General features: G+C 45.0%; 1 protein-coding gene across 1 annotated transcript; it reads left to right on the top strand.

The window, feature by feature from the left end:
- Positions 1–1,088: 1,088 nt before the first annotated feature.
- T265_15689 (hypothetical protein) lies at positions 1,089–21,171 on the top strand (the record flags this gene model as incomplete). The annotated part of the gene is made up of 18 exons (XM_009178947.1): positions 1,089–1,200; positions 1,241–1,264; positions 1,309–1,353; positions 2,108–2,180; positions 2,221–2,316; positions 2,352–2,445; positions 2,495–2,611; positions 2,669–2,770; positions 2,811–2,946; positions 2,996–3,042; positions 4,595–4,747; positions 6,605–6,757; positions 10,263–10,414; positions 11,064–11,196; positions 13,405–13,797; positions 16,485–16,805; positions 20,547–20,851; positions 21,003–21,171. Coding segments are annotated over 18 exons (2,625 nt in total), but the record flags the coding sequence as incomplete, so codon positions are not given.
- Between the last annotated feature and the right edge of the window lie 5,769 nt (positions 21,172–26,940).

Below are 26,940 nucleotides of genomic sequence, written 5' to 3'. Positions count from 1 at the left end.
CGTTGTCTGCTCTAAATCAGCTATGAATCAGGGTAACCAACCATGGTAGACACCGCATCATAGTAGAAGACCAGAGCAGAACCGGGCTGCGTGGATGACTTCCGCAAAACGATTCAAGAATCACATGAACCTCAAGATGTGGAAAAAGTCGAGAAACGCTAAGCACCGAATCAATCGCAGTGTGGTCGAAATTAATGGGTTACGTAATGTAATACCTATACATATTTCGCCCTGCGGCTTACGTATACTGCTTGCTGACAATCCACTTAGTCGTTGGTTTGCTTACTGAGTTTGGCAGCTCGGTTGGAAACAGCTGGTTGCCAGCCGATGTTACCTTGTCTGTACGCTGTTGGTTTCGGTGCTTGCGTTTACTTAGGCTATCTATTGGATCCGTAACCAATGGCCCACCTGTGCTGCTCATATCCCGTTACATTACCGAAGAAGTTTAGCCTTACAGTCGCACGAAATCGTTGTATACCTCGCGTTACCAACCAAATGTTCACTGATTTACTGACGCATACTCTTCGGGAGAAAACGGACGCCTGGTCGCGCTACAGGCAAGCAGAACGGACAAATTCTTGTCACAGCTGAGAAGCATTTTGGACAAAAATGCCCCAAAAGTTGTTCCCTTACCCAAGGTATGAAGTTGTTCCATGGGTGCTAAACATCAATGCAGGTTTCAAGGGACAAGTCGAAATTGATGCACCTAGCAGTGTGCTTGTTATCGCAATAATCTCTTGTTATTGATCTGTACATTAAAAGTACTCAACCCTGATTTTCTAGGGTTGCTTGCAGAGCTGTGAAAAGGACATTTCCTTTGTTGCACGTGAGTGTTCCCAAGGAAGAAGTTTCGCTAGTTTGTTGCGTAAACGAGATTGGTACGGTTTTCGCTTGCTGTACAGTCCTCGGATTTTGGTTCACCGTATCACTCCTTAAAACTTTTTCTACTTTTAGAGGCGTTTTTTGAAATGAATGGATTTCCACATTCAAAATATACCCGTTTCCTTTCCATACAAGCCCTATGGTTGCCAATTGTCTTGTATGAACAGGGTATGTCAACCGTTTCGTTTCGAAATTTCAGTATATAGGTAATCGAGGCACTTGAATCTGGAAGGAACTGCCTTATTGAGTCTCCCACGGGAACGGGGAAAACTCTTTCGCTGCTCTGCTCGTCTCTCGCTTGGCTGAATAAGAGAATAGGTAAAGTAAACCACTACTAATTACTTTTTTGCTTCGCTAGTCGATGTCGAGCTGGATAGATCAAGTGAGTTCGACTCTAGTGTGAATTACTAAACAACTGCGCTGAAGATAACTGTGATCAACTTCGTTCTGAGCAACACGGTGAAGTTGAGAGTAAGTCCACAAACGGTCTGATCTATTCCATATTGCCTTATCCTGCTGTCAAGCATCATTTACTAGTTTGATGTGTAGTTTGGATGAACTATGCTGTCCTCATAAATAGTGTGAGGAAATGATTCAAAGCTTTTCATTGGTTTCTATCCATTCATCTGTTTTCAGAGATAAGACAGTGCCATAAGATCTGACGGAAGAAAGGCACGTACTTTATGCTGGAACCGACTGTCCTGTCCCCTGCACCTGTAGTTATGAGCACTTTGTGCAGTGCTCCAGCTTTGCTCGAAATTTTCACTTCAGTTTGTAGTTCCATGGTCGCTCCAATGACTTGTATATGGTACTGGATCAACACATCTGCGAATTTTGGAAATTCCTCCTGGTGTGTATTGTCTGATTGCAACAGCCTGATATCTATGCTACGTCTATTACTTTGCTTTTTCATGCAAACCCCTGACCCCACAATTCGTGGGTAGCATTGGTTGCAACTTTCTACTCCGTCCTATCGATTGACAACCACAGTAGGATCCCTCACTGGAGTGCATGCCTGTTTGGTAATTCCTTCTTTGGACTGCTTCTGTTTATGCGCTCAAGCACAATCACCAGCCGCAGTCCACCGAGTCTGCTTAAATTTACAGAAATACTCAGTATTTTCATTTTGTCAGTTCGATCAGCACTAGGTTGAAATCATAAATGTGTCGACTTTGCCATGTGGTCTTTGCCCACCTTACATCTACATTTACATTTCATCAAACAGTTGATGATACTTTGCTCCGAGAGAAACCCTTCTCCATGGTTTCTGCGTCTGATCAAGCGGGAAATGATTCAGAGTGAGTTCCTGGCATTATTGTTCGCCTATCTTTCACATAGGTCCATTCTGCCCAAAGTATACTACTGCACACGAACGCACAAGCAGATTGCCCAAATTGTTCGCGAGCTCCGTAAAACGAAATATCGGAAGGCCAAGTATGCTTTTTATGCTTTTCGAATACGTGTTCCAGAATGACCATACTGAGTAGTCGCCAACACACGTGTATCAATCCTGCAGTTAAGAAGGCTTTAAGTATCACCGAAGCCTGCCAGAATTTGTTGCTGGTAAGCCTCGCTTCGACTCATGCCACGGGTTAACTAACCTGGACCACAGAATGGATTTTGTGAATTTGATCAGCCACGTAAAAAGAGTGATTTGGTTCGAACCATAAATAGTTTGGACTCGAAAGGACCATGGGACTTAGAGGACCTTGTAGAATCCTTATCCCAGGTAAGGGCTGTACTTACTGTACTGTTTTTAACAGAATGTTCCACTTCCATTTTCCAGGTCCCGTCTTGCCCGTATTTTTGTTCCAGAAGGCTGGCTAAGACAGCCGATATAGTATTTTGTCCATACAGTTACTTGTTGGATCCGATTAATCGCTCGGCTGTAAGTTTTCAAACAGCAAGTTACCGATGTCGTATTTCAGACCAACTTAGATCTCAAGGGTCACGTGGTTATATTGGACGAAGCGCATAATATCGAAGACGCTTCGCGGGAGGCTGCTTCTTTCAAAATTACGGAGCATCAGCTGATAACCACGAAGGATGATTTGGGAAATCTATGTACTTCATTAAGTCCTTTCAACTTTCGAGCATCTGTCTTCCATTTCAGTACGGAAAAACATTGAACCTGAATCATGCACGGATCTGATTACAATGGTGAGGCTACGTGGAGTACGAAACTGCTCTTTTTCCATAGTGATGGCTTCTGTCGACCTTGCACGAAAATGACTCGTTTTCACAAAAATGTTTGCCTCAGTTTTGCCATCTGACAGCGACGATATAGGGACCAAGCGAATGGACAAGTGGGTTTAAATGTTGGGTTTCTGGGGAGATGAATGAGAAGTAAAGTGCTCAGGTAACGCCTCATGGGCAAATTCACGAGGTCATCGTCAACCCATGGAATAACCCTGTTTCTGCAGCTGCCTTGAAAGCTATATTTGTTCGCATAAATTGTTATAAGACAATGGACTCAGAACGCCGTACGCTACGGCTTTCAGCATCTTTTGGACACTGATCGCATTCAGCTAGTCCCTCGCTATATAGGGGCTGTCATATCACAATTTATTCCGCTGTTTGATAGCCCAGGTAAGCTCATATAAGCTTAGATCAATCTTCCATTTTTTGGAGAAATCACGTACGGGAAACTCTGGTTTGGTATTCTATCGATTTTGCCAGTCTATATAGCCTCAGCCCTCGATTAGCAAGCACTTAAGCTGCTGCGGCTCTGTTGGCTTGATTGATTACTTACCGGAAGGTCCGTGGTTCGAACACGACTTCTGCCTCTCGACTTCCCCTGTCTGGGCTTGGCAACCTGGCAGTATCCCAGCCCTCATACTTCCTTCGGGTGGCATGGTAGGTAGGCACCAATAGGGGGTTGTAGCTGAGCGATTATTACGATGGCTAGTTTCAAGGTGAAAAACACCTGGAGCGCTGTAAGGACGTTTCTCTTGAAATCTTCGAATGACTGATAGCGTTGGCACGTGACGCTCGCTGAATTCAGAAGTGACCCCCTTCCCTCAATAAAAACAACTCTGACCACTGTAAAGGTCATTTTCTCGCCTTCAGGTTCATGGTCTTGTGTGTTAAGAGAGCAGCTGTCGATCGCCGAAAACTGCGACAGCGCATAACTGGTTTCACTCTTCGTGGGGCTCATCAGGAAGATGTAGTCCTCGAGTTTTTCCCAACCTTATATTCAACTTGTACCCAAACTGGACTGATTTCGACAAATTTATCAATCTGGTTTTCACAGGGGGGCTCTACTGAATCTCTCGTTAATTACATTCTTCGACTGAATGTGCTGCACAAAAGCCTCATGTTTCAGTTGTTACGGTATTCGAGATATTGCGGCATATTTTCATAAAGGAAACTACTCACAAGGCTGACGGGAACCTGGAACTGTGCCTATCTGATAAGCTCAAAGAAGGGTGAAACCGATCGTGGGCGGTCGAAAAGTTTTCAGCAACCTTGTGAGTAGTGTATTACGTCTGTGGTGCTTTAGTCTTAGTCAGTTATCCATCCCTACGAACTTTTCATATATCTTGGAAAGAAAAGGGTCCTAGAACTGAAAGAATGCGTTTCAGGACGTTACGAGGGCCATTCTGTAGAAATTTCATCTGCAGACATCGTTGCGCTCCCATAATGCTTTTAGGATCATTTGTGTGGTTGTTCGGTTCGTTTTCAGTGGTTCTTCCTTTTTGACCCGCATTAGCTGGAAGGCATGCTTCGAGTAATGCAGCTTACGCGCACCCGCCTCGTTCATGCTGGCGAGTCTGCTCAACCGACCCAAGTGTGGACTGGTCAAGAAATATCAGGGATTCTTTCGACTGTCGGACTGGGGCCAGAAAAAGTTACAAGAATGGAGGTAGGTCATTTTTCAAGACTGCTAGGCAACGAATCTTTTACACTCTTAGATACATAGGTAGACTACGGATTACCGTAAATTGTGTTGTTTTCACGCTTGTTCACTGCAAATACAGGTATCCCCTTCTAAAGAAGCTAGCAACTGTCAAGTGGGGATTCGCAGGCTATTAGGCAATCAAAATCGTGGTCTCACTAACGCCATTCGTGTTGATCGTCGATAGACATAGTTTGATTTGTCCTGATTACCCTACCTCCCTCCGTCCTTGCATTTGGTTGACCTAAACCAACAACCAACTGCATAACCATGAACGTTGTATTGAGCCACTCAAATATTCAATTGTGGTTTTGATAGTGCGCAAAAATACCAATACTATTATCGTGGTTTTCACAAAAATGTTTGCCTCAGTTTTGCCATCTGACAGCGACGATATAGGGACCAAGCGAATGGACAAGTGGGTTTAAATGTTGGGTTTCTGGGGAGATGAATGAGAAGTAAAGTGCTCAGGTAACGCCTCATGGGCAAATTCACGAGGTCATCGTCAACCCATGGAATAACCCTGTTTCTGCAGCTGCCTTGAAAGCTATATTTGTTCGCATAAATTGTTATAAGACAATGGACTCAGAACGCCGTACGCTACGGCTTTCAGCATCTTTTGGACACTGATCGCATTCAGCTAGTCCCTCGCTATATAGGGGCTGTCATATCACAATTTATTCCGCTGTTTGATAGCCCAGGTAAGCTCATATAAGCTTAGATCAATCTTCCATTTTTTGGAGAAATCACGTACGGGAAACTCTGGTTTGGTATTCTATCGATTTTGCCAGTCTATATAGCCTCAGCCCTCGATTAGCAAGCACTTAAGCTGCTGCGGCTCTGTTGGCTTGATTGATTACTTACCGGAAGGTCCGTGGTTCGAACACGACTTCTGCCTCTCGACTTCCCCTGTCTGGGCTTGGCAACCTGGCAGTATCCCAGCCCTCATACTTCCTTCGGGTGGCATGGTAGGTAGGCACCAATAGGGGGTTGTAGCTGAGCGATTATTACGATGGCTAGTTTCAAGGTGAAAAACACCTGGAGCGCTGTAAGGACGTTTCTCTTGAAATCTTCGAATGACTGATAGCGTTGGCACGTGACGCTCGCTGAATTCAGAAGTGACCCCCTTCCCTCAATAAAAACAACTCTGACCACTGTAAAGGTCATTTTCTCGCCTTCAGGTTCATGGTCTTGTGTGTTAAGAGAGCAGCTGTCGATCGCCGAAAACTGCGACAGCGCATAACTGGTTTCACTCTTCGTGGGGCTCATCAGGAAGATGTAGTCCTCGAGTTTTTCCCAACCTTATATTCAACTTGTACCCAAACTGGACTGATTTCGACAAATTTATCAATCTGGTTTTCACAGGGGGGCTCTACTGAATCTCTCGTTAATTACATTCTTCGACTGAATGTGCTGCACAAAAGCCTCATGTTTCAGTTGTTACGGTATTCGAGATATTGCGGCATATTTTCATAAAGGAAACTACTCACAAGGCTGACGGGAACCTGGAACTGTGCCTATCTGATAAGCTCAAAGAAGGGTGAAACCGATCGTGGGCGGTCGAAAAGTTTTCAGCAACCTTGTGAGTAGTGTATTACGTCTGTGGTGCTTTAGTCTTAGTCAGTTATCCATCCCTACGAACTTTTCATATATCTTGGAAAGAAAAGGGTCCTAGAACTGAAAGAATGCGTTTCAGGACGTTACGAGGGCCATTCTGTAGAAATTTCATCTGCAGACATCGTTGCGCTCCCATAATGCTTTTAGGATCATTTGTGTGGTTGTTCGGTTCGTTTTCAGTGGTTCTTCCTTTTTGACCCGCATTAGCTGGAAGGCATGCTTCGAGTAATGCAGCTTACGCGCACCCGCCTCGTTCATGCTGGCGAGTCTGCTCAACCGACCCAAGTGTGGACTGGTCAAGAAATATCAGGGATTCTTTCGACTGTCGGACTGGGGCCAGAAAAAGTTACAAGAATGGAGGTAGGTCATTTTTCAAGACTGCTAGGCAACGAATCTTTTACACTCTTAGATACATAGGTAGACTACGGATTACCGTAAATTGTGTTGTTTTCACGCTTGTTCACTGCAAATACAGGTATCCCCTTCTAAAGAAGCTAGCAACTGTCAAGTGGGGATTCGCAGGCTATTAGGCAATCAAAATCGTGGTCTCACTAACGCCATTCGTGTTGATCGTCGATAGACATAGTTTGATTTGTCCTGATTACCCTACCTCCCTCCGTCCTTGCATTTGGTTGACCTAAACCAACAACCAACTGCATAACCATGAACGTTGTATTGAGCCACTCAAATATTCAATTGTGGTTTTGATAGTGCGCAAAAATACCAATACTATTATCGTGTATTTTTGAAGAGCACGGTCACAAACATAAAAGGTAAATGCAAGCAATAGATATGGGAAGGTTACAGAAGAATATCAGATAAAGCAGGGGCAGCGTCCCATTCGAAGTCGTGTCACCAACAGTTCCAGTCGGACAAGATGAATCCCAACGCATGTAAGAATGTTTGATATAGAGAATCGCGTGGAAAGACCAGTAACCGAAGAAGGGACAAACAAAGTGAAGGCTCTTCAAGACGCGGTAAGCGCCAGTATAGATAAGACTCTCACACCAGGCACAAAGTGTCCGTCATACTGGGTCAGGTGTGAAGTCAATGGTAAGGATGAACACTCCATGTGCCACGCATAAAAGTGTACTACGTACGCAGAGAGCCCACAATGCAAGCAAACACAAGTCACTGACTGTGAGGCTGGGAATTCCCAGTTCAGTAAGATCCTGGCAGATTGAGGAAAGCAGATCCCTCGATAAGAAACCATCATCGGTTGGTGGACCAAAAAATGTACATCACAATCGATTACATGTAGGGCTGAGATTATGGTGAGGGAACATTCATCAGCACCATACTTCTAATTATTCCACACGGCTACTCCGCGCCCATCCGAGACTGTGCTTCTATCACAGTTGATCGGTGCTTCCCAACAGTGATTAGATCAGGCTTGATGAAAAACGTTGACACAGATGCTTTCAGCTCCTAGTAAACGGTGTAACTCGATCGATGGAGACATCTCGCGAGTTCCCTTGCAACCCGATAATGACGAGCACATCTACCATCATGTGTGATCCAGCAGGACTGCAAAATATGCAGTAAACTCTCCCGTTGGCCGCAGTTTCCACGACAGAAGGTCATGTGGCTAAAACGACCACGCCGGGTGCTTCTAACTCTCGTTCTAAGCAGGTTGCATCGAAGCTGGATACCGCAGATAAATATCCGGGAAACACTCGTTCTGGAAACTACAGCCATCGATACCACAGAGGCGAAGCCATTAACTCTCGTGAACCGCGATCATCAACGCTGTTGTGCAGACTAACGACCCTAGCAGCCACCAGCTCTTCCTTGGTGTGTGCGTATGCACCTTGCACTCGGGTCGGAAGACTGAAATTCCGAACTCTCATACCAAATACTGAATCATTGACCACATTGCGCAGTACTCAGCACTGAATAGACAGGAGCTTCCCCGTACGCGCTCTCCGCTGCATCGGGATAGTTGCACTCAGACTTTGGATACCAAGTCCCCCATGTTGTCTAACGGCGTGGATGTAGCTGACTGGGGTGTCTTTCGGTAGACGTACCTGGCCACAACTAGATTGCTTGATGTAGTTGTCCAACCTTTGGAGCATATTTCGGTGGACTTGACCGAGCATGAGCGAATATGTCAGCCTCTGTATCAGGTAGTTCCTTGTGATCTCCATTATTTGATACGGCTTCAATGGGGCACGCGTGAAGAAGTTTGAGCAGCTGCTGTTGGTGGTTGCAGACTCTCTTGCCCTTTGAATTAAGGATGTTGCCCAAATACGTCACCGTGTTTGTTGGACTCAGAGGAGTGATGAGTTCCTCGTCGAAGCAAAATCGTTCAACTGAGACTGCTGTCGCCCGATGTTCTCTGTCCCCCAAACATCGCTTTCGTCCTCCGGGTGTTGCTTTTCATACCAGCTCCTCTTAACTCCACCGCAGAAGTCTCAAGCTTCTCTTTAAGGCGGGTCTGACTTTCTGCATACACGATTCAGTCGTCAGCGAAGGCAAATCCATCCATTAAGATTTCACGGAACAGGTATCCTAGTAGCGGCATCTAAAAACCTCATCCATTGCCTCACACCTTTGTGGCAGTGAACCTCGGAATTGGGGAAAACTGCTACTACATTCTCATAGGACTGTGCCATGTTTCGAACTAGAGTCCACGTTGCTCCAAACGCTTTGGCAGACCTGACAATATTGTCATGCGAAACAGAATCGAACGCTTTTGAGATGTCAACACATGCCAAGTTGAAGTTAGAAGCAGTCGCTGAAGATGACGAAGCAGGGCGCGTAACAGCGATATGGCCTCCAAACAACCATCTCGATGTAGAAATTCAAACAGGAGTGAGGTAGGTTGAAGTCTACGGCTCCAGCTCCATTGTGAAAGCATCGGATAAGAATGACTGACTCGGTTTTGACGCTCACGGTCGATCGACCAGAAAAATACTGATCCAGTCTTGCAACCAGCGCTGTGTGTGTTACAAGACGGATACAAATCGTTAGTCAGGCGCAAGAGTGATTGTGACTCTTGTTGTGATCAACTGACACCGGAATTCTTCACTCGGCTAGGCTTATCTGCGTTATGCTGTGTGGGGTTTCCTGCCGGTGGTGTTGACTCAAACCAATCTTTGTCGGAAAAAGGCTGGACCAACGGCGCAGGCCAGCTGGGCAATCACGTTCGTTTCAACACTTTCATGGACCTGAACTCGACTTTGGGCTACCAAGCCAGCATTCAGTTTGCAGCACTTGCAACATTCCTCACACGTGAGTCCCACGAGTCCCTTCTGCATATTGGTTGGAACTGCTGCGAAGGCGCCAGATGATTGGTATTGTACATTGTCAAAGTAACCGGCACATTGAAACCTGTGTTTAGCCTTATCTGGAGTTTCTGAACTCTTGGTTCACCCAGACTGACGTCCAGGCTACCTAGTCGGTACCACGAGGAGATGACTCGTTGCGCCGGCTACTACTACCGCTCCCACTACCACTACGCGAAACTCTTGTTGTACCTCATCTACTTGATTTCACCAATCGTGACTGGATTTCATTTTGCAACGACCTTGAGCTTTCAAATAAGATTTCCTGTAAGTGGAGGCAGACTGCACTGTACAGCTGTTTCATCCTTATTCGAAATCATCAGCGGTGTGCATCTCACGAAACTTCATGAAGTCCATTGTTCGAACCACTACCCTGGAGGTCTCGAGTTCGAAACCCCTTGATATTTTGTAAGATGCGTACTGCCACTGATTCACAATTATAATAAAACAGATACATGGCTTTTCAGCATAGAGAGCTTCACTTACAGGACAAAATCTCAGTTGGGACTTTCCAAATCTCATACTGCCAACCACCTTGAGTTTGTTTTTCCATATCTTATACTTTGTTGTCTTCCGAGATGGCGTACCGCAAATTGTCCGCGTACACATCAGACAGCACTGAATGGACAGATCGAAATGGCCGTCCTGAGGGAACTGAACAACCGAAGCTAGCCTCAAGCAGTCTTCATTTGTTTGAAGCACTATTCGTCGCCCTACGTTACATGTTCAGGTAAGGAACTTTTACTTCGTTTTGGAGCTCGTAAAAATAGGCCAACATTCAACGTGATACTTGTCAGACATGTCATCAGCCAACATATTTTAATGCACAACACGTTTGAGACATCACGAACAGCCGCGATGAGTCGAAAAGATCTCTGTTTTCGAGAAATGCATTCATTCGCAAATCAATTTGGTTTTCACGAGAGACTCAACTGAATCTCTCGTTTATGGTATTCTACAACTGAAAATATACTGCGATATCTCGAATATCGTGCCAACTGAAACATGAGGCGGCCTGTGTGCAGCACTTTCAGTTGTAGAATATCACAAACGAGAGATTCAGTTGAGTCTTTCGTGAAAACCAAATTGATTTGCAAATTAGTGTACTTCTCGAAAACAGTGCAATTTGGGTTCAAGTAGAACATAAGGTTGACGGAAACTCGGAGACTGCACCTACCTGATTAGCCCCAAGAAGGGCGAAACCTGTCGTGGGCTGTCGAAGAGTTTTCAGAAACCCTGTGAGTAGTTTCCTTTATGAAAAAAAATTCTGTTGTTTTCTGCATAGCCATTTGCTCACCGCCTTGCTTGCATCGCTTTACTGTAATAAGCTTTGACCCTAGAGCGGAATGTTTCTATAGCGAATGTCTTACCTTTCACAGAGATGATTCGAAACATTTGGCTGACTACCGATTTGTTCTAATGGAGACAATCAACTATGAGCGACAAGCAACTGATTCCTCGGCAGAAAAGGATAATTCGTTGAACTCGTGGCTCAGCAAGAGGTCTGCTAAGGTAATGTTCCCTTACTTCGTCCTCACTCTGGCATAATCATATCATGGATATAATATAATCATATATAATGATTAATGGATGAAGTTAAAATCAGGGAAATGCTGTCCATCAAATTTCGGAGGCGTGTCTGCCATGGTTGGCTAGAGTGTGCGGAGATTGATCATGTGCCTGTTGGTCCATTCGACGAGGCAATTGACTGACTTGCAAATGTCTCGTCACCATACGAGGTGACATCATCCGTGCGCAGTTAGGGGTGTGGACTTATGATGTACCCTCGTATGGTGGCGAAATGTTTGCAAGCCAGTTGCAAAGCTCGGCGAACAGACCAACTGCCACCTGATCAAGGCTAAGGAGTGGGTTGGCTAAGTGGCTAGATCGCGAATTTACTGACCGGAAGGTCTGTTGTTCAAACCCGAACTCTGCATCTCGACTTCCCCTGTCTAGGCTTGGGCACCCTGGCAGTATCCCAGCCGTCGTGCTTCCTTCTTGTGGCATGGCAGTTAGGCACCGAAAGGGTGTTACAGCTGAACGTTTTTTTCCAACCACCAGTGAACTCATCCGACCAACTAGCATAATCATATCATGGATATAATATAATCATATATAATGATTAATGGATGAAGTTAAAATCAGGGAAATGCTGTCCATCAAATTTCGGAGGCGTGTCTGCCATGGTTGGCTAGAGTGTGCGGAGATTGATCATGTGCCTGTTGGTCCATTCGACGAGCTTGGCAATTGACTTGCAAATGTCTCGTCACCATACGAGGTGACATCATCCGTGCGCAGTTAGGGGTGTGGACTTATGATGTACCCTCGTATGGTGGCGAAATGTTTGCAAGCCAGTTGCAAAGCTCGGCGAACAGACCAACTGCCACCTGATCAAGGCTAAGGAGTGGGTTGGCTAAGTGGCTAGATCGCGAATTTACTGACCGGAAGGTCTGTTGTTCAAACCCGAACTCTGCATCTCGACTTCCCCTGTCTAGGCTTGGGCACCCTGGCAGTATCCCAGCCGTCGTGCTTCCTTCTTGTGGCATGGCAGTTAGGCACCGAAAGGGTGTTACAGCTGAACGTTTTTTTCCAACCACCAGTGAACTCATCCGACCAACTAATGACACATTACCAGCAGAAAAACTCGTGATCCCAAATATAGCTTTTGTACGCATTGTTCAGTTCGAAACAGCAATAGTTTGAAATAATTAATATGTTGGTAGTTACTGTTGATACCCAACTGTCTTACGTCCATGTTGTATAAGAGGTACATTTTTCAAGCGCAACCCCCGGGAGAATGGTGTCTACCGGGAAAACCCCGTGGTGCTTTAAAATGTTCACAGCCGTAGAATATGACCCATTAGTAGCGCTTCTGTCTCAGCTTGTGTCACTCTACACACCATCCATCACTAATGAAATATAATCCTTAGTCAAGTAGGTCACTTCGGCACTGAATCTGTTGTCAGTGATGGTGATGGCTCAGCCAATAGGGCTGATTTAACATCCACATGGTTGGGCTTTTATCAAGAGTTTCAGCTCTTGTCAACCACTTTTGAGCTGTTATATAAACAAACCATAAGACTACTTACTTAAACTGTGTATTCAGTTGTCAGTCGTCATTTCGAGTGCACATCAATGAAGCCGAACGTGGTGTTCAAAAATATTGGCCAGCCATAGCTAATCAGGACTCGATTGCTACGCCGGGTGACGTTCGGGTTACCTAAGTCCCTCTTGGGAGTAGAGGTTAAATTGCGGGCATTTGACAGTCGCCTCGGCCTCTTGGTATTCTGCTCATCCATTCAGTGTTACATTTCTCGAGACAAATTTGTCTCCGTAGACCGGGGGGACAGATTTCGTGTACGAGATTGGGGAGTAAAGCTGCGTAGCTATGTTTCACATTGACTGTTGTCGTTATTAACCTTGTGTTTATTTATCTTTTCATCATATGAGGCGAGATGACTCTGGTTAGAGCGCCAATTTACTGACCGGGAGGTCCGTGGTTCGAACCCGACCTCTGCCTCTCGACTTTCCCTGTCTAGGCTTGGGCAACGTGGCACTCTCAGCTTTCGTGCTTCCTGTTGGCATGGCAGTTAGGCACCGAAAGGATGCTACAACTGAATGATTTTCATATACTCTATATTGGCCAGCATTCTGCATAAAATTCTTTCGAATGTTTTCCTTACGAACTTGTTCCTGGTCTTTTCTCACCTGCTGTATTAGTCGCGATATGTGGAGGCCCGTGAGTTGAGTCTCAATTTTTGGTGCCTCAATCCTTCGGTCGTATTTTCCGATCTCGCCTCTGAGGTCCGCTGCTTGATTCTGGTGAGTGGAACCCTATCGCCGCTTGAAGCACTAGAAGCAGAGCTGGGTGTGGCATTCCCTATTCGATTGGAAGCCGCTCACGTCATTCCCAAGGATCGTCTGCTTGTGAGTACTTTGTCCCACGGTCCTGGGGGCACTCGTCTATGTGCCACCTTCCAAAACCAAAACACATTCGGCTTTCAGGACGAGCTGGGCAGTCTTCTACTTCAGGCCTGTCGACTGGTACCAGGCGGTGTCTTGTGCTTCCTTCCTTCCTACAGTCTCCTAGACAAGTTGGTTCAGCGCTGGAAAGTGGGTATCTTGTTGCGTTGTATTACGTGTCATTTCTCTCTTCCAATCCATGCACTCCATTCCGAGCTAGTGATGTGCTATCTTACGCATAATTCGTTGCATAGTAGACTGTTACGTGATTGATCTCGACTAGACATTCACACAAATCTCCAGAACTAAAACTAAGAAATGATAAGGTATTTTCTCTTGAAAAGAGGCCGATCCATGAACTGGATGATCTCTTCGAGATTTTATTGAATGTTTCCTTGAAGCGATCGTCTCCTAAATCATTCTAAGGACGTATTTTGAGATGTGCTGTCATCTGATAGGAGACGAAACCAACAGTACTATTAACCTTGTGTGCATCCAATTATCGAATTGCTTGTAAAATGTGCTATCGGAACAATCCCAGGTCAAATGTGTTATCCGATTGTTTGGCCAACATTTTGCCTTCGTCTGCCCCACTACAACCGTCCGGTGGGTTTCACTAACACTGACAATCCATTGGATAAATAGTACTGGTTGTACACAATGCGCACAAAGCTATAAACAGTCGTGGATGTCGCGATTTGCAGTGGACAAACCGTCCGATTATAAATCGGGGAGGGCGCATGCTTTCCGTCTACGCCAACGTGATGTGTCTCAGTGTAGGCAAATCCCTTTGAGTAGCTGGGCTTCCTGTGATCCAACTACCTCTTTATCACAAGTGTTGCCATTTTGAGTCATCCAAAATATAAATGAGTAATCTGATTAGAAAAAGCTGATCTCTGCGTTGACAGGTAACTGATTGTTTCTTCAGGTAGTCTTGTTGAGCGAATCTTGGGTAATTATCACCTCGAGTTGAAACACTGGTACACTTCTTCGCACCTCTCATAACACAAATGAGCCTGTCAGGGCGGAAAGCTGTCTTATTTTGTATGATCGAACCCGGTCACTTACAAAAGAAGCTATAAGTTGTCTGTTGAGGCGGGTTTGTCAGACAACTGTGATGGCCAGTACGGCGAAATCATCTCTCGGGGGCGAATACTTATCGTACCAGCATCAATAGTTCCTTCGCAGGTGGAAGGGGGCGACCTTAGTTCATTCCTAGAATGGCTTTTTTAGAACGGCTATTTATCTTTAAAAACTTCTCTATGGCTGTTTGTCTCATTTTTAGGTAATTTTTCAACCTAATCGACTGTTCGAGTAAGGTCAACACCTAGTCTAATTTACTAGGACGGGTCAAATACCAACGTGTCTGTGATTTTCGACCCTAACTGCCTCTGCTCTTTGACTCTGCCAGCTTGTTTCTCTTTAGTTGCTAATAGGTTCATCATATACCTCGTTACCTTGCTCAAACTGATTAGCAACTGTTGCAATTCAAGCTAGTGAGATTATCACTCAACAACTCACGATACCTTTGGTACTCCATAGCTAATATTATTTGTATGTTTATGCTTGGAATTAGATATTTGTAAATGTGAACGACGCCAAAAAACGTTTGGTGAGGCTCACTTATCATAATGTGCATTCGTGACTAAACAGAGCTCAGTAAACTGGAACAAAAAGGATGGTTTTGGTAATGGGTCAATATTCCACTGTATTACCAAAGAATGTTGTGTTTGATTCTGGCATGACTCTGTCTAGGTCCTACCAAAAAAGCTGTCGACGTTATCACCTGGAAGACTGCGTTCAGAAGGTAACTGTCTATCTGGCAGCCCGGCATAACTGGGTCAGGTGCTGATATCCTGTTCATTCAGCGGTCGTTGCGTACTAAAACCTGCCACCAACCACAAAGTCTGCTCTACCAGTTTAACACTGGGATTGTTCTGAATGACGCTGACTGTGTTTGGATGTTTCTCATGGTGAAGGTAATCCAAATGCACGATTTTTATCGGTTTATCGTTGCCGGGATCTTGCACTGAAAATGTTCATAAACTGAGGAAAGGTTTTTAGAGGGGATACACCACACTTTGCAAGGTAAAATGTCTTTATCGTCCTTAGATGTTTCTCGATAACCATTCCTTCGGACTGAGGACACTCCTGGTCAAAGTGTGCTCTATGTATTTTGGACATTACCCAACTATTGATTTGTGACCACCAGGAACGACATAACTCTTCTTGTGAGAATACATTCAAGTCCGCTAAATTCACCTTCGTCGGGTACTTTCATGGATCTCTTACTATTGAGACTCTACCTATTTATGGTGAAGCATTAGGTCAGTAGGTGGTATCACTCTATCCGACATTTTTCTGTGGATTGTGAGGCGTTTTTAGTCCACACTCCTAAGGATGTATAGAAGTTTTGTTACCATTATGGTTGCAACTGGCATAAGTCACAGTGTCTCAAACAGTTATCCGTCCATTCATTTCTTCTTCAACTTTCGTTTCTTTACACACCATGGATGGTATTTCTTATTGCTTACTTCAATTTCTTCAAAGGTGATGGTAGGCGGATTTCAGGTGAAGCATTTTGCCGTCAGCACCATACACCCATATTTGTCGACGGTTTGTATGCATTTTACGGTTGTGTTGTCTGGTGCCTTTTGTGTGGTCTTACTATCCGATAAAAAAAATCAATATTTCCTTTTCGAAAAGGTACAGTGAGATTGTCCAGGCTGGTGCTGGGTGATGTTAACGAAAACAGTATTCCTTGTGGACAATCGCGTATGTAGATTCCCGTAGATTGTGGATTCAGCTACTTTCAAAGTTATTCATTTTGTTTTCAGACCACGGACCTTCTCTCTCAGCTACGGAAGGTCAAACATGTCATGCTGGAACCACGTTCCTCGGTCGGTTTGGATTCTTGGCTAGCTGAATTTTATGCAGCTGTCGATCAATCCGTCATGTCGCTGTCACGAAGTCCACGACGCCCAATTAGTACATCCTCGGCTGCCAGTCAGTACCATTCGCATTCCTCCCAGATTACCGGGGCTTTGGTATTGGCTGTATGTCGTGGGAAGGTCAGTGAAGGTTTAGACTTTGCAGATGCCTACGGTCGACTTGTTATCGCCGTGGGTATTCCGTATCCGGCCTTCAATAACCCACAAGTAAGCAATAATTGGGGCCAAAAACTTTTTCCGAAATCTAGCAGTTCATTTTGCTAGTTTTATCGGGGTGATTCAGACTTATGACTCCTCAACACCTGTGGTTTCCCTAATCAGAAGCCTAACAGGCTTTAAATCAGTATTGCGAATATGTTTGTTTTGTATCTCACTGTCTCACCGGTTCAAGGAGATTATCACATCAGAAATGGTCATCTTAAGAACGCATCATTTGCACTCATGAGGGTATATGCAGTTATAATGGGCAGTGATATATTCTAAGCTGTGCGAGCACCTCTTGGGTCGATGTGTCTTGAGGCTAAGGCACAAACTTACTGACCGGATGGTTCATGGTTCGAACTAAACATCATCATCTCGAATACTTCCATCTGGACTCGGGTAACCCGGCGATATCTCATCGTGCTTCCGGTCGATGTGTCTTGAGGCTAAGGCACAAACTTACTGACCGGATGGTTCATGGTTCGAACTAAACATCATCATCTCGAATACTTCCATCTGGACTCGGGTAACCCGGCGATATCTCAGCCCTCGTGCTTCCTGCAGGTGGCATGGCATCTCGACACCGAACGACCCCTGCTTCCAGGCTGTTAGAATATCCATGACTTTTCCTGAACCAAGTTGGTACATCAGTTATTATGATACGACGTCACACGGAAAATTGACCCTACACCTGTGCTTAATGAAAATAACTAAATGTGGCTTATTTCGGATCCGATCTTCCCTAGGAAGGGCGACTGTTCTTACTAGTGAAGTTTCCAGTGGCCCCATCAGTTATACCGCTTCAGTCAGCTGACACGAGAAACAGGTTGAAACAGGATTGAAATCATCAACAGGTGTGGTCGTACATCCGCCGAACACATCTCACTCTTGTGGGACCGTATTCTTTGCTGATCGGAGCTAATTTATCGGCATTTGTTTTTTGAGCGGTTTTTTTTTGACAGAAAGAAACTGCACCAACTAAAATGTGAAGCGGCTTTTTTGCAACACATTTGGTTGGAGAGTAGCATAAACGGGAGATTCAACCAGCTTTTGACCAAAGGATGTCGTCGGGATTAGTCACGCGATTGTCAGCTTGCACTCTAAGAAGTGAGGAGGACGTTGCAGTCCGAACCTCCAATCACACACTCCAACCCTGAACTACCTTTAGTTCTCAAAACTGACGGATCGAACCATGGAGTTGGTACAGTCATTGTTCACACATTCCCTGATGGCACTTAAAAGGCGACCGCTCACGCTGCAAGGTCGCTGGCTCCAGTTGAACGAAATTACAGCCAGATTGAGAGAGAAGCGCTAGCCATCATTTTGGGATGAGAAACTTCCACAGAATGCTTTACTGACGACACTTCACGAACCACTACTGGCTATATTCGGTTCCAAGAAAGGTATCCCGGTCTACACAGCCAACCGTATAAAACGATGGGTCACGATTCTGCTGGGCTACAACTTCACCAGAAAGTATGTTTCAACCGAGAAAATTGGACAGGCTGATGCGCTAACGCGCTTCATTGCTTCCTTGGCACCAGGAGGCACCGTCATAGCGACCATTGCCGTCAAACCGGAATTCCGTGCTGTGGTGTTGGAGACCATGAACCAACTACCCGTGACTTTTGACGCGGTCCGAGATGCTACCAACAAATGACAACATACTACGGAAGGCAATGGAGTACCACCAATCCAGCTAGCCAACAACCGTGTCCATCAGAGGAACTCCGGAGTTCATTATCTGTTTTCAGTGTCTATCTTCTCTTTGGTGACCGAATCGTCATTCCCACCGAACTTCACCGCCGGGTCCTAGCACAGTTCCACAAGAACATCCATGTATAAGCCGCATGAAGGCCCTTGCTCGCAGCTATGTTATTGGCTCGGTATGGATGAGCAATGGAGCAGGTATGTCGGAGTTGTTCCCGTTACGCAGCTGCCTAGAGGTTACCAAACCGACTTCGCCACAGCCAGAAGAACTATGGTCGCACATCCATGTGGATTTTGCCGAACCAATTAACGGACAAAGCTTCCTCGTCGTTATCCGTTCATTCAGTAAGTGGCCTGAAATCCTTATTATGTTCGAGACAACAACGATGGCGAACAGCACCAAACTGCGGCACTCGGTATCCCAGAAACTGTAGTACTCAGTCTACATCCCATCAGTTTAGCGAATTCGTTCGAAGACATGGCATCACACATGTACATCCCAACCATTCCACCCCCAATCCAACGGTCATGCTGAACGGTTCGTTCACACTTTTAAACGTGCTTTGGCAAAAGCAAAAGCGGCGGGGACCACGACATAAGTGCTGGATACGTTCCTGATGAACTATAGAGCAACCCCTAATCCACAGTCTCCGGACGGTCGCTCTCCAGCAGAGGTTATAATGAACAGACGGTTGAGACTACCCATGACGCTATCCTACCAACGCTTACATGTTTTCAATCACCGACAGGAGGGAAACCATCGTTCAGGCCTGGAAACGTTGTGCTTGTGAGGGACTACCTCCCCGGGCACCGAAGATGGGGTTGTTCTCAAAAGAATCGGTTAGGCGATTTACAGCGTCCAGGTTTGGTCATTGATATGGAAACTACATATCAATCAGTAGCGGCTGACTGGGTGCCAGAAGAACATCTACAAGACCCAACCTGATGCTTGAAACCTTTGATATCCCAAGACCAGCACCTATAGCCACTGCATCACATGTACCACCCATTGCTGCAACCAAGATGCCGTACCAATTGCGCTAAAAAACAGGTGAAACCTTTACAACTTGATCCGCGTCGACAATCTTACGTCGGAAGATCAAAAGGGGGAGGCATCAGGAAGATCAGATTCCTGAAAGTAACCAATGGATGCCCGAAATTTACTGAGACCCTCAGCTGCACTAGATGCTGATCAGACAGACAACGCCTCCTCAATACGCAGGGCGTGACAGCCTTGTATCAAAGCCAGAAAGCGCGAGATAGCGTTGGGCCAAGGTCAGACAATGCCTCTCCAATAAAATAGCTTGAGACCGTCGTATTTTCACACTCGCGCACTCGCATTCGCTTGTTCGCAATAAAGCTGTTGTGTTCCTTGTCAGTGAGTCTTTTCCCGGCACTAAACAATGGAGCGGGAATCAGCAGATAGATATAACACCCATGAAAACCAAATTGATTAGCAAACGGGTGTATTTGTCGAAATCAGTTCAATTTGGATTCAAGTAAAACATCAGGTTGACGAAAACTTGGGAACTTCGTCTACATGATGAGTGAAACCAGTAAAGTGCTGTCAAAGAGTTTTCAGCTACCTTATAAGTAGTTTCCTTTATAAAAAAATATACTGCGATATCTCGAACATCGTACCAACTGAAACATGAGACTGTGCAGCACACTCAGTTGAATAATATCATAAACTAGAGATTCCGTTGAGTCTCCGGTGGAAAACAAATAGATTCGCAATTGAGTTTATTTGTCGAAGTCTAATTGGTTTCTTTTTTACTTCACATTTTCATCTTCAGTAGAATACGCTTCATTCCAAATGAAATGTTGTGCTCAAAGTTTATCCCCTTTGTTTTCATACTGATTGTGGTTATTCTCTAGGATAATGTTTGCTAATTCGGGAAACAAGTCGAATCTGCCGGTTTTTGAATACAGTCAGCGACTAAACCGAAAGTCGATACATTGCTAAGAGCTAGAAATGTGATTCCGCGCACACTGTGTAGAGATATAGGAGTTTATCCTGTCATCCTCTTCTTATAGGTCCAGCAGAAGCGCGAGTTCAACGATCGTGCTAATAAATCCGCGGGCACTTTACCTACTTCTCCCAAGATGGGTTCACCTACGAACGCTTCTTCTTCCACGCCTCCACTATCCAATCCACGAATCACTCGTGTACTGACGGGTTCAGAATGGTACGATGCACAGGCATATCGTGCTCTCAACCAGGCCTTAGGGCGCTGTATTCGGCATCTGAATGATTGGGGTGCCATACTCCTCGTGGACGCTCGATTTGTGGAACAACCTTCCAGATACTTGGCTGGAATCAGTCGATGGATCCGTTCGCGGTAAGTGGTTTGATCAATAGAGCTCTCCGTGGTTGTAATTTGCTATGAAAAAGTGTTTGAGTTTATCTTCTTTTCCTCAAACTTTAACCACCTTCAAACTTACGACACCAATAGCGATTACTTTTATGTGTAAGTGTCTTATTTTCCTTAGGTTTCCCGTATTACCTCTAACTTACACCCTATCCGCTTATTTTGACAGCGCTACTTTGCACACCCAGTGGTCCACTCTCGCTTCGGATTTGGAACAGTTTGTTGCCAGTCACCAGGCTGTGATGAAAGTCGAAGCTGAAGCAAATGAACTTCATGAAATCTTTGACTAGTGGGCTTCCCAACCGAATCTGTCATGACGCCCTTTCTAGGCACTGTCCCCCCTGTCAGATAGGTGACTTATTGATACAGAGTACCTTCAAATCGCCGGTGTTTTTTATACAAGATGTTTTTTCACATCTGGTCTTCCTTACCCCGTCTTGGGTTGAGTCGTTCGTCATATAGTGTGGTAAAGTCACTTAATTTTAGTTTTCTCCATTTTCGTTCAACTTAAACTTCTCAGCATACGTTATTCAAGGCAGCTATTCATCGTACGGGTGACCATATTTGATTTTGTTTTCGCACAACTGGCACAAATTAAGCGCGGGACGCTGTTAAGGCCACTTAGTTTGTCTAATCAACACTTGTCTCTGACCCCCACCAGATGTACGTGTTGGCTACTGATTTAAAGACTGATCCTCCTGCTTTACACTTTTAGTGTTTTCGCTCGTAATTCGCATTAGTGAGCCGCTCTACGTGTGAGATACCTAAATATCCTCTCGAAGGACAGCTCGCAGTTCTCATTATCATTGATGGCTCGGGAGGGTATGCATAATTATATGAATACTGAGGTAGGCAGCATAGGCGCTGCGTGGAACCTTACTTTATTTACGACGTAGTAGACAATTTTCGGTGACCTTTCTGAGTAGGTTACCAAGAAAACCAGGTGCTTACAACCTTCTGCGAAGCGGAAGCAGCTGAGGGCTGGAACTAACTAACTTCCCCCTTGGGGAAAGAGCACAACCAGGGGACGGGGCGTTTTAAAAACAGAGCGGTCTGTTCACTGCAGTAGGAATGTGTTCATTAAGCATGAAGCAGTTGCTCGGATAACGACAGAGTGGACGTGCGGCCGAGTCCGATATTTTTCAGAATGTTGTACCCACCGGTAGATGCTGTTAAACTGGTGCAAGGCCGCACTTCAGGCTGTCGAAAGACACTGCTCCATGCACTGATGGTCATTGGTCAGCGCTGGTCGCCATCATATGTTGCTGTCCAACTTCCAGTGTCGTCAAACAGTGAAACCATACGCACTGGAGAATCATATGTGGCCTAGTTTGTAAACGAGGAGTGCTGTGGAGCCTCAAAAAATTAAATTTACACAATTGCAGTGTGTGAGCTCAGGGGACTGTATTGACATATCAGGTAATCTATGGGTACCTAAGGATGGTATGTGAAGCTACTGCGGGCAAAGGAAGCTCGCATCTGCACGCTGATGCATCGTGTATCAAGAATGAACTCGCTTGGTGGCCTCTGACGGATATCGCCTTAGTAACAGTTACCGTACGAATGACTGCAATCAGGTCAAATGAGGGATAAAAAGTTTAGTACAAATCACCTGTCTGCTCTTTTTTACGACGACTTTCTGACTGATTGGATATGACTCAGGTCGAAGACTTTGTCACAAGCTCCTGAGAAGCCATATTGTCAACGGGTACTGTGGATAATGCAAAGTGGATACTTTGCTGTTGCTTCACAGCAACCTTAGAGCGGTTAATTTGCATGTGGCGTCTAGTCATCTCATGTGGCCAGAAGCAGCTGTAACGACCTACATTATCGAGAGGTTTGGGTTATTGCCACTAAAAGGCATGAGGGGTTTCCCTTTATGTACAGCTCTTGTTGCTCTGCAGTACACTAAGATTAACGAGGCGTATTTTGTACACGATTTTCGAGCACATTCATGAACATACAACTTATGTATTTGCACCAAAAATAGCTCTTATTGACAGGCCAGGCTAACGCACGCATTAGAACGTAAGTGGTTGTTGTATAAATTGATAGTGAGGCGAGCACAATTTTTGCAGTCATGGGAACTGATGAATTAACCGAAATTTTTGTTGGGTAAGTTAAACAGTTTAAGGCCTAAGCGGCGGTACACCATGAAGATAACGTCCCAACGGCGTGAAAATATGTTAGTCCGTAATTGGGTGCAATAATGCACCAACTTGTTACTAAGACTTCAAAGCGCGAAAGGTTGCTGGATCACTAGAGTGGGTGGTCCTATACTACTCGTTCGCACAGTGGCAAGGAAATTTTATGTAGGAAGGCAAATTAATCACTCGTTAGAACTAGTTTTGTTGAATTTAACTGTATCCGGATAACTGATTTTCGTGACCGGCCAACGGAGTAACAAAAACCTATATGTAACACTAAATTAGAAGTCCCCAAGCTGGACGACTCAGATACTTTGATTATTAACAAGCAATGCTGGTAGGAGCACTCTTCATTATCAATAATCTACATAAAATAGAGTACTATTGCTTTTCGGCCGTTGTTTCAGTAAAGTGTACATTCTGTAAGTTCCTTTGGTGTCTTTCACGAGGCGGTTAGCTGAATTTCGCTTTTGGTTCATTCAGCGGCGGGACATCCTGTCAATTTTCACAACCATCAACTACTGAACTGGTATCGAAATCAAACCAAATGTGCACGGTGCAACATCAACAATCTCACTTGCCTTAAACGAGCAACGATTGTATCCACATGCCTCTGCGAACTCTCAGAGGGCGGCTGGAGGACAGTCAGTTACCAACTTTACTCCGTTCACTCTATAGGAAGTGGATGTCTCCCCAGAAATCCTTTCTATAATTTTTCTTGTTCCTATGACGCAAGTGTTTCGGGACTTCACTACTGAGTCGATAATAATGTATGATCGCCGTTCGATTTTGTGCGGCGGGTTGTAGAAAACCTCATTCGTACATTACAGTCTCCACAAAATTCCACCTAATTTCCTCGATTTCAGTAAGCCAACTTTGTGGCCACGTCCCAGAGATTACACCTCAGCACAGTTCCCACAATTAAACATTTGAATTTCCTTAAGGCATCCGCGCTGAGACTCCCTGTGCCCCGAAGTGGAATTCGCAGTCCCAGCAGGGAGTTTGAAATTGCCACCATGATATTACCGCTTTCGGCTTTCCCGTACCCCATACAGCCAAACTTATAATCCGTTACATTCTGCGGTGCGCCAACAACTTGGGTCATGAGAGCATTGTTGCAATCCTATTGTCAACGCAAAGAAAGCTAGGAGAAAACCGACTAAAACCCAAAATTGACCCTTATCTTCAACGGAAATCTATACAGTGTTGTCTTCCGTCCAAATTAGCATATGGCTTGGTTGGTCGAAACCACGCATCTTTCAGAGAGGGGAGAAGGTCGTGTCAATCATCTAACAGTTTTGCCACTGTCCCTGTTTATTACGTGTTTATGAACTGGCGTTTGTTTTTCCCTACCACTTCATGCATTTGAACTTGAGGTCATCCAGCCATTTCATGGCTGACTTTATGCACGTGTGACCCGTCTCACCTGAGAGTCTGTCTGCTCATTTGGTTCGTACATTTGCTGTCCAAGTGGAACATTTGTTGTGAACGAGTGTCTACTCTCGAGGTCTGTGTTTTGTGCAGTGACGTATTACGTTAGTCATGCCAAATAGAAACCCAGTTCCGACCTTGCCTGACCCTCCAGAAGGTCCTGGTAATAAGCGTCACTCATTTGTCGTTACATTACTCGACAGGTCAACTAAATGGAGCAAACTGATGGCATGCACCCACTATGACTTGGTTTGCCCGTTGGGTGGAGCTACGTAAAGTTGTGACATGGATACTGCGTTACAGGCAATGCCTACTGAATAAGGCGGGTGGGGCAAGGAAAGAGACGCCACCTTCCGGTGTTACCAGAGTATTCGAACTCCATCAAGCACGTAATAGTTCGATGGAAATCGCGCAATCCGGTCGCTTTGCACACGAGTTACATCAGGCTGACGCATGTGTAGTGGATGCGAAGCGTCCTAGCAGTAGAGTTAAAAACGGCAACTTACGAAGTCTTTCACCTGTTTTGATCGATGGCGCGTTGCACGTAAGTGGCGGTTTTTCTTATTTTTCTTGTACCAAATAACTTAGGTAATTCACTGAACAGAATTATATTCTACATAAATTTGGGATCCTTATTGCATCCATACGTTTAAGGAATCAAATTGGAGATTTTGCCACATTTGACTGCGTTCAGTGGTATAAAACAAAACCATCATTCATCGCCATTTTCAGATTGGTTAGCAAAGTTATTAATAAAGTACACGTTATTATCTCTGTGCTGTGAGTGCGCGGCCAACACGCTGATTTCAGGTTTGCTGTCTTGCCCAGTGCGCCAAAATGCTTGTTAACTGGCAGCAATCTGCTATAAACTGGAATAAACTAGTTACCATTGTACTTGTACAATAAAACAAATCAGTCGCGAAATATTTTTTTGCATTGAAACAAGAGTCACCGAGAAGTTCGCAGGGATTAGGAGTCCTTGCGTGGACGAAATCGTTCACCCTTTGTGCGTTATCACCCAAGTCATGGCGTGTGCAAATTATATGCGGAGCTTTGTGCACCGTACTCGAGCTTTACAGCCAAAAGAAGTTGATCAACCAAGGAGAGTGATTAGACTGCCAATTCTTTCTCACCAAGCCGAGAATCCATTTTTTACACTTCCTAACATCTGTAGAATGTAGACGGAATATTCGCTTCGTCGCGAGGCAACGTTAGAGATCACAAATCTAGTTTTTGCGCACGTTACACAGCGCTCTCCAGCAATTCACTCAACATGCCCTTAATGTTCTCCCTTGTGCCCAGCATATGATTATTATCCGCATGGAAAAAGAAGTTTATGAGTTTTCGAGATCGCGTAACCTAGCCGCAGACTTCAGGCATAGTTTATGCGACTCAGTTTTGTAGACAGGCGTTTGTTCCCGGAGTCCGATTTTCAACTTAACAGTGGATGCTGCCATCGATGGTGCACAACCCACCCCCCAGTAATGGCCGTACGTCATGCTGTTTTTCCTTCTTATGCAAAATACGCCTTTTGTGTCGCCGTTGCATTCAGATGTTCACGTTTACCAATGGCCCTTATGTAAACGTTATATGAGGAGCACAATGCTGATGTATATCGTGTTTATGATCCCTTAAGGATTATTTTTACGCTGACATTCAGCTGTTGTGTTTGTTTCTATGAGATGGTGCATTATTCAGGGTTTTCATACAGTAGATTATAAAGTAACAATTCGGTGGGTTACGTGTACGCTCGCGTCGTCTTTTCCTGGAGTTATAAACGATTACTTATTACAAGCTTACCGCCGAAAGCCCTACGAACCCTGCTGGTACACCCTCATCCGCCACTTCGCCGTTAGCTGAATCTGTGAAATATATTCAGGCGACCAGAATGACGCTATTTCGCGTTTAGGAACCGTATTATGCCATCGTGTTCACTCACACCGTCCTTAAAGGGCCTACGAGCCCACAGCGGATACCCGATGTAGATACGAGTGTTAATCTTTTGCAGTTCCAGCAAAATTTTCATTGTTCTGGTTTGGGCGTTCTTCATAACAGCAATCTGCAGTTCGCCAAAGAAGAAACACTAATCTGAAACATTTACGTTCCAATCCTCTTCCGCATCCAAAGTTTATTAGTCATATTTTGTCGCTACACCCTCTGCAATGGACAGACTAAACCCGAGGCCCATTTGCCGTGGTTAGACTTGCATGAATTCCTGCTCAGTGAAAGACATATTGTCCACGTTTTCCCTGCGGCAGGTCGGTGACGCTGCAAACTGTACATCAGGTACTTCAATTTCTAGAACAGGTTCGCTAAACAGTCCAACAAACCTTCGCTGACCTCACTCTAAGTAGGTCCATTTTCATGATCGAAAAGAAGCAAATTTGACACCGGGTACCCGCGCACCCGCTAGGTTGTCGGTACAGCTGCGTCATTGGGTACAGGTTTGAAGAGACGTTGGGTCCCTCAATTCCATAGATC

The sequence above is a fragment of the Opisthorchis viverrini genome, assembly GCF_000715545.1.
Source record: "Opisthorchis viverrini unplaced genomic scaffold opera_v5_732, whole genome shotgun sequence".
In the NCBI taxonomy this organism is placed as follows: Eukaryota; Metazoa; Platyhelminthes; class Trematoda; order Opisthorchiida; family Opisthorchiidae; genus Opisthorchis; species Opisthorchis viverrini.
The sequence above is the reverse complement of the archived record's forward strand: the minus strand, read 5'-3'. Positions and strand labels throughout refer to the sequence as shown.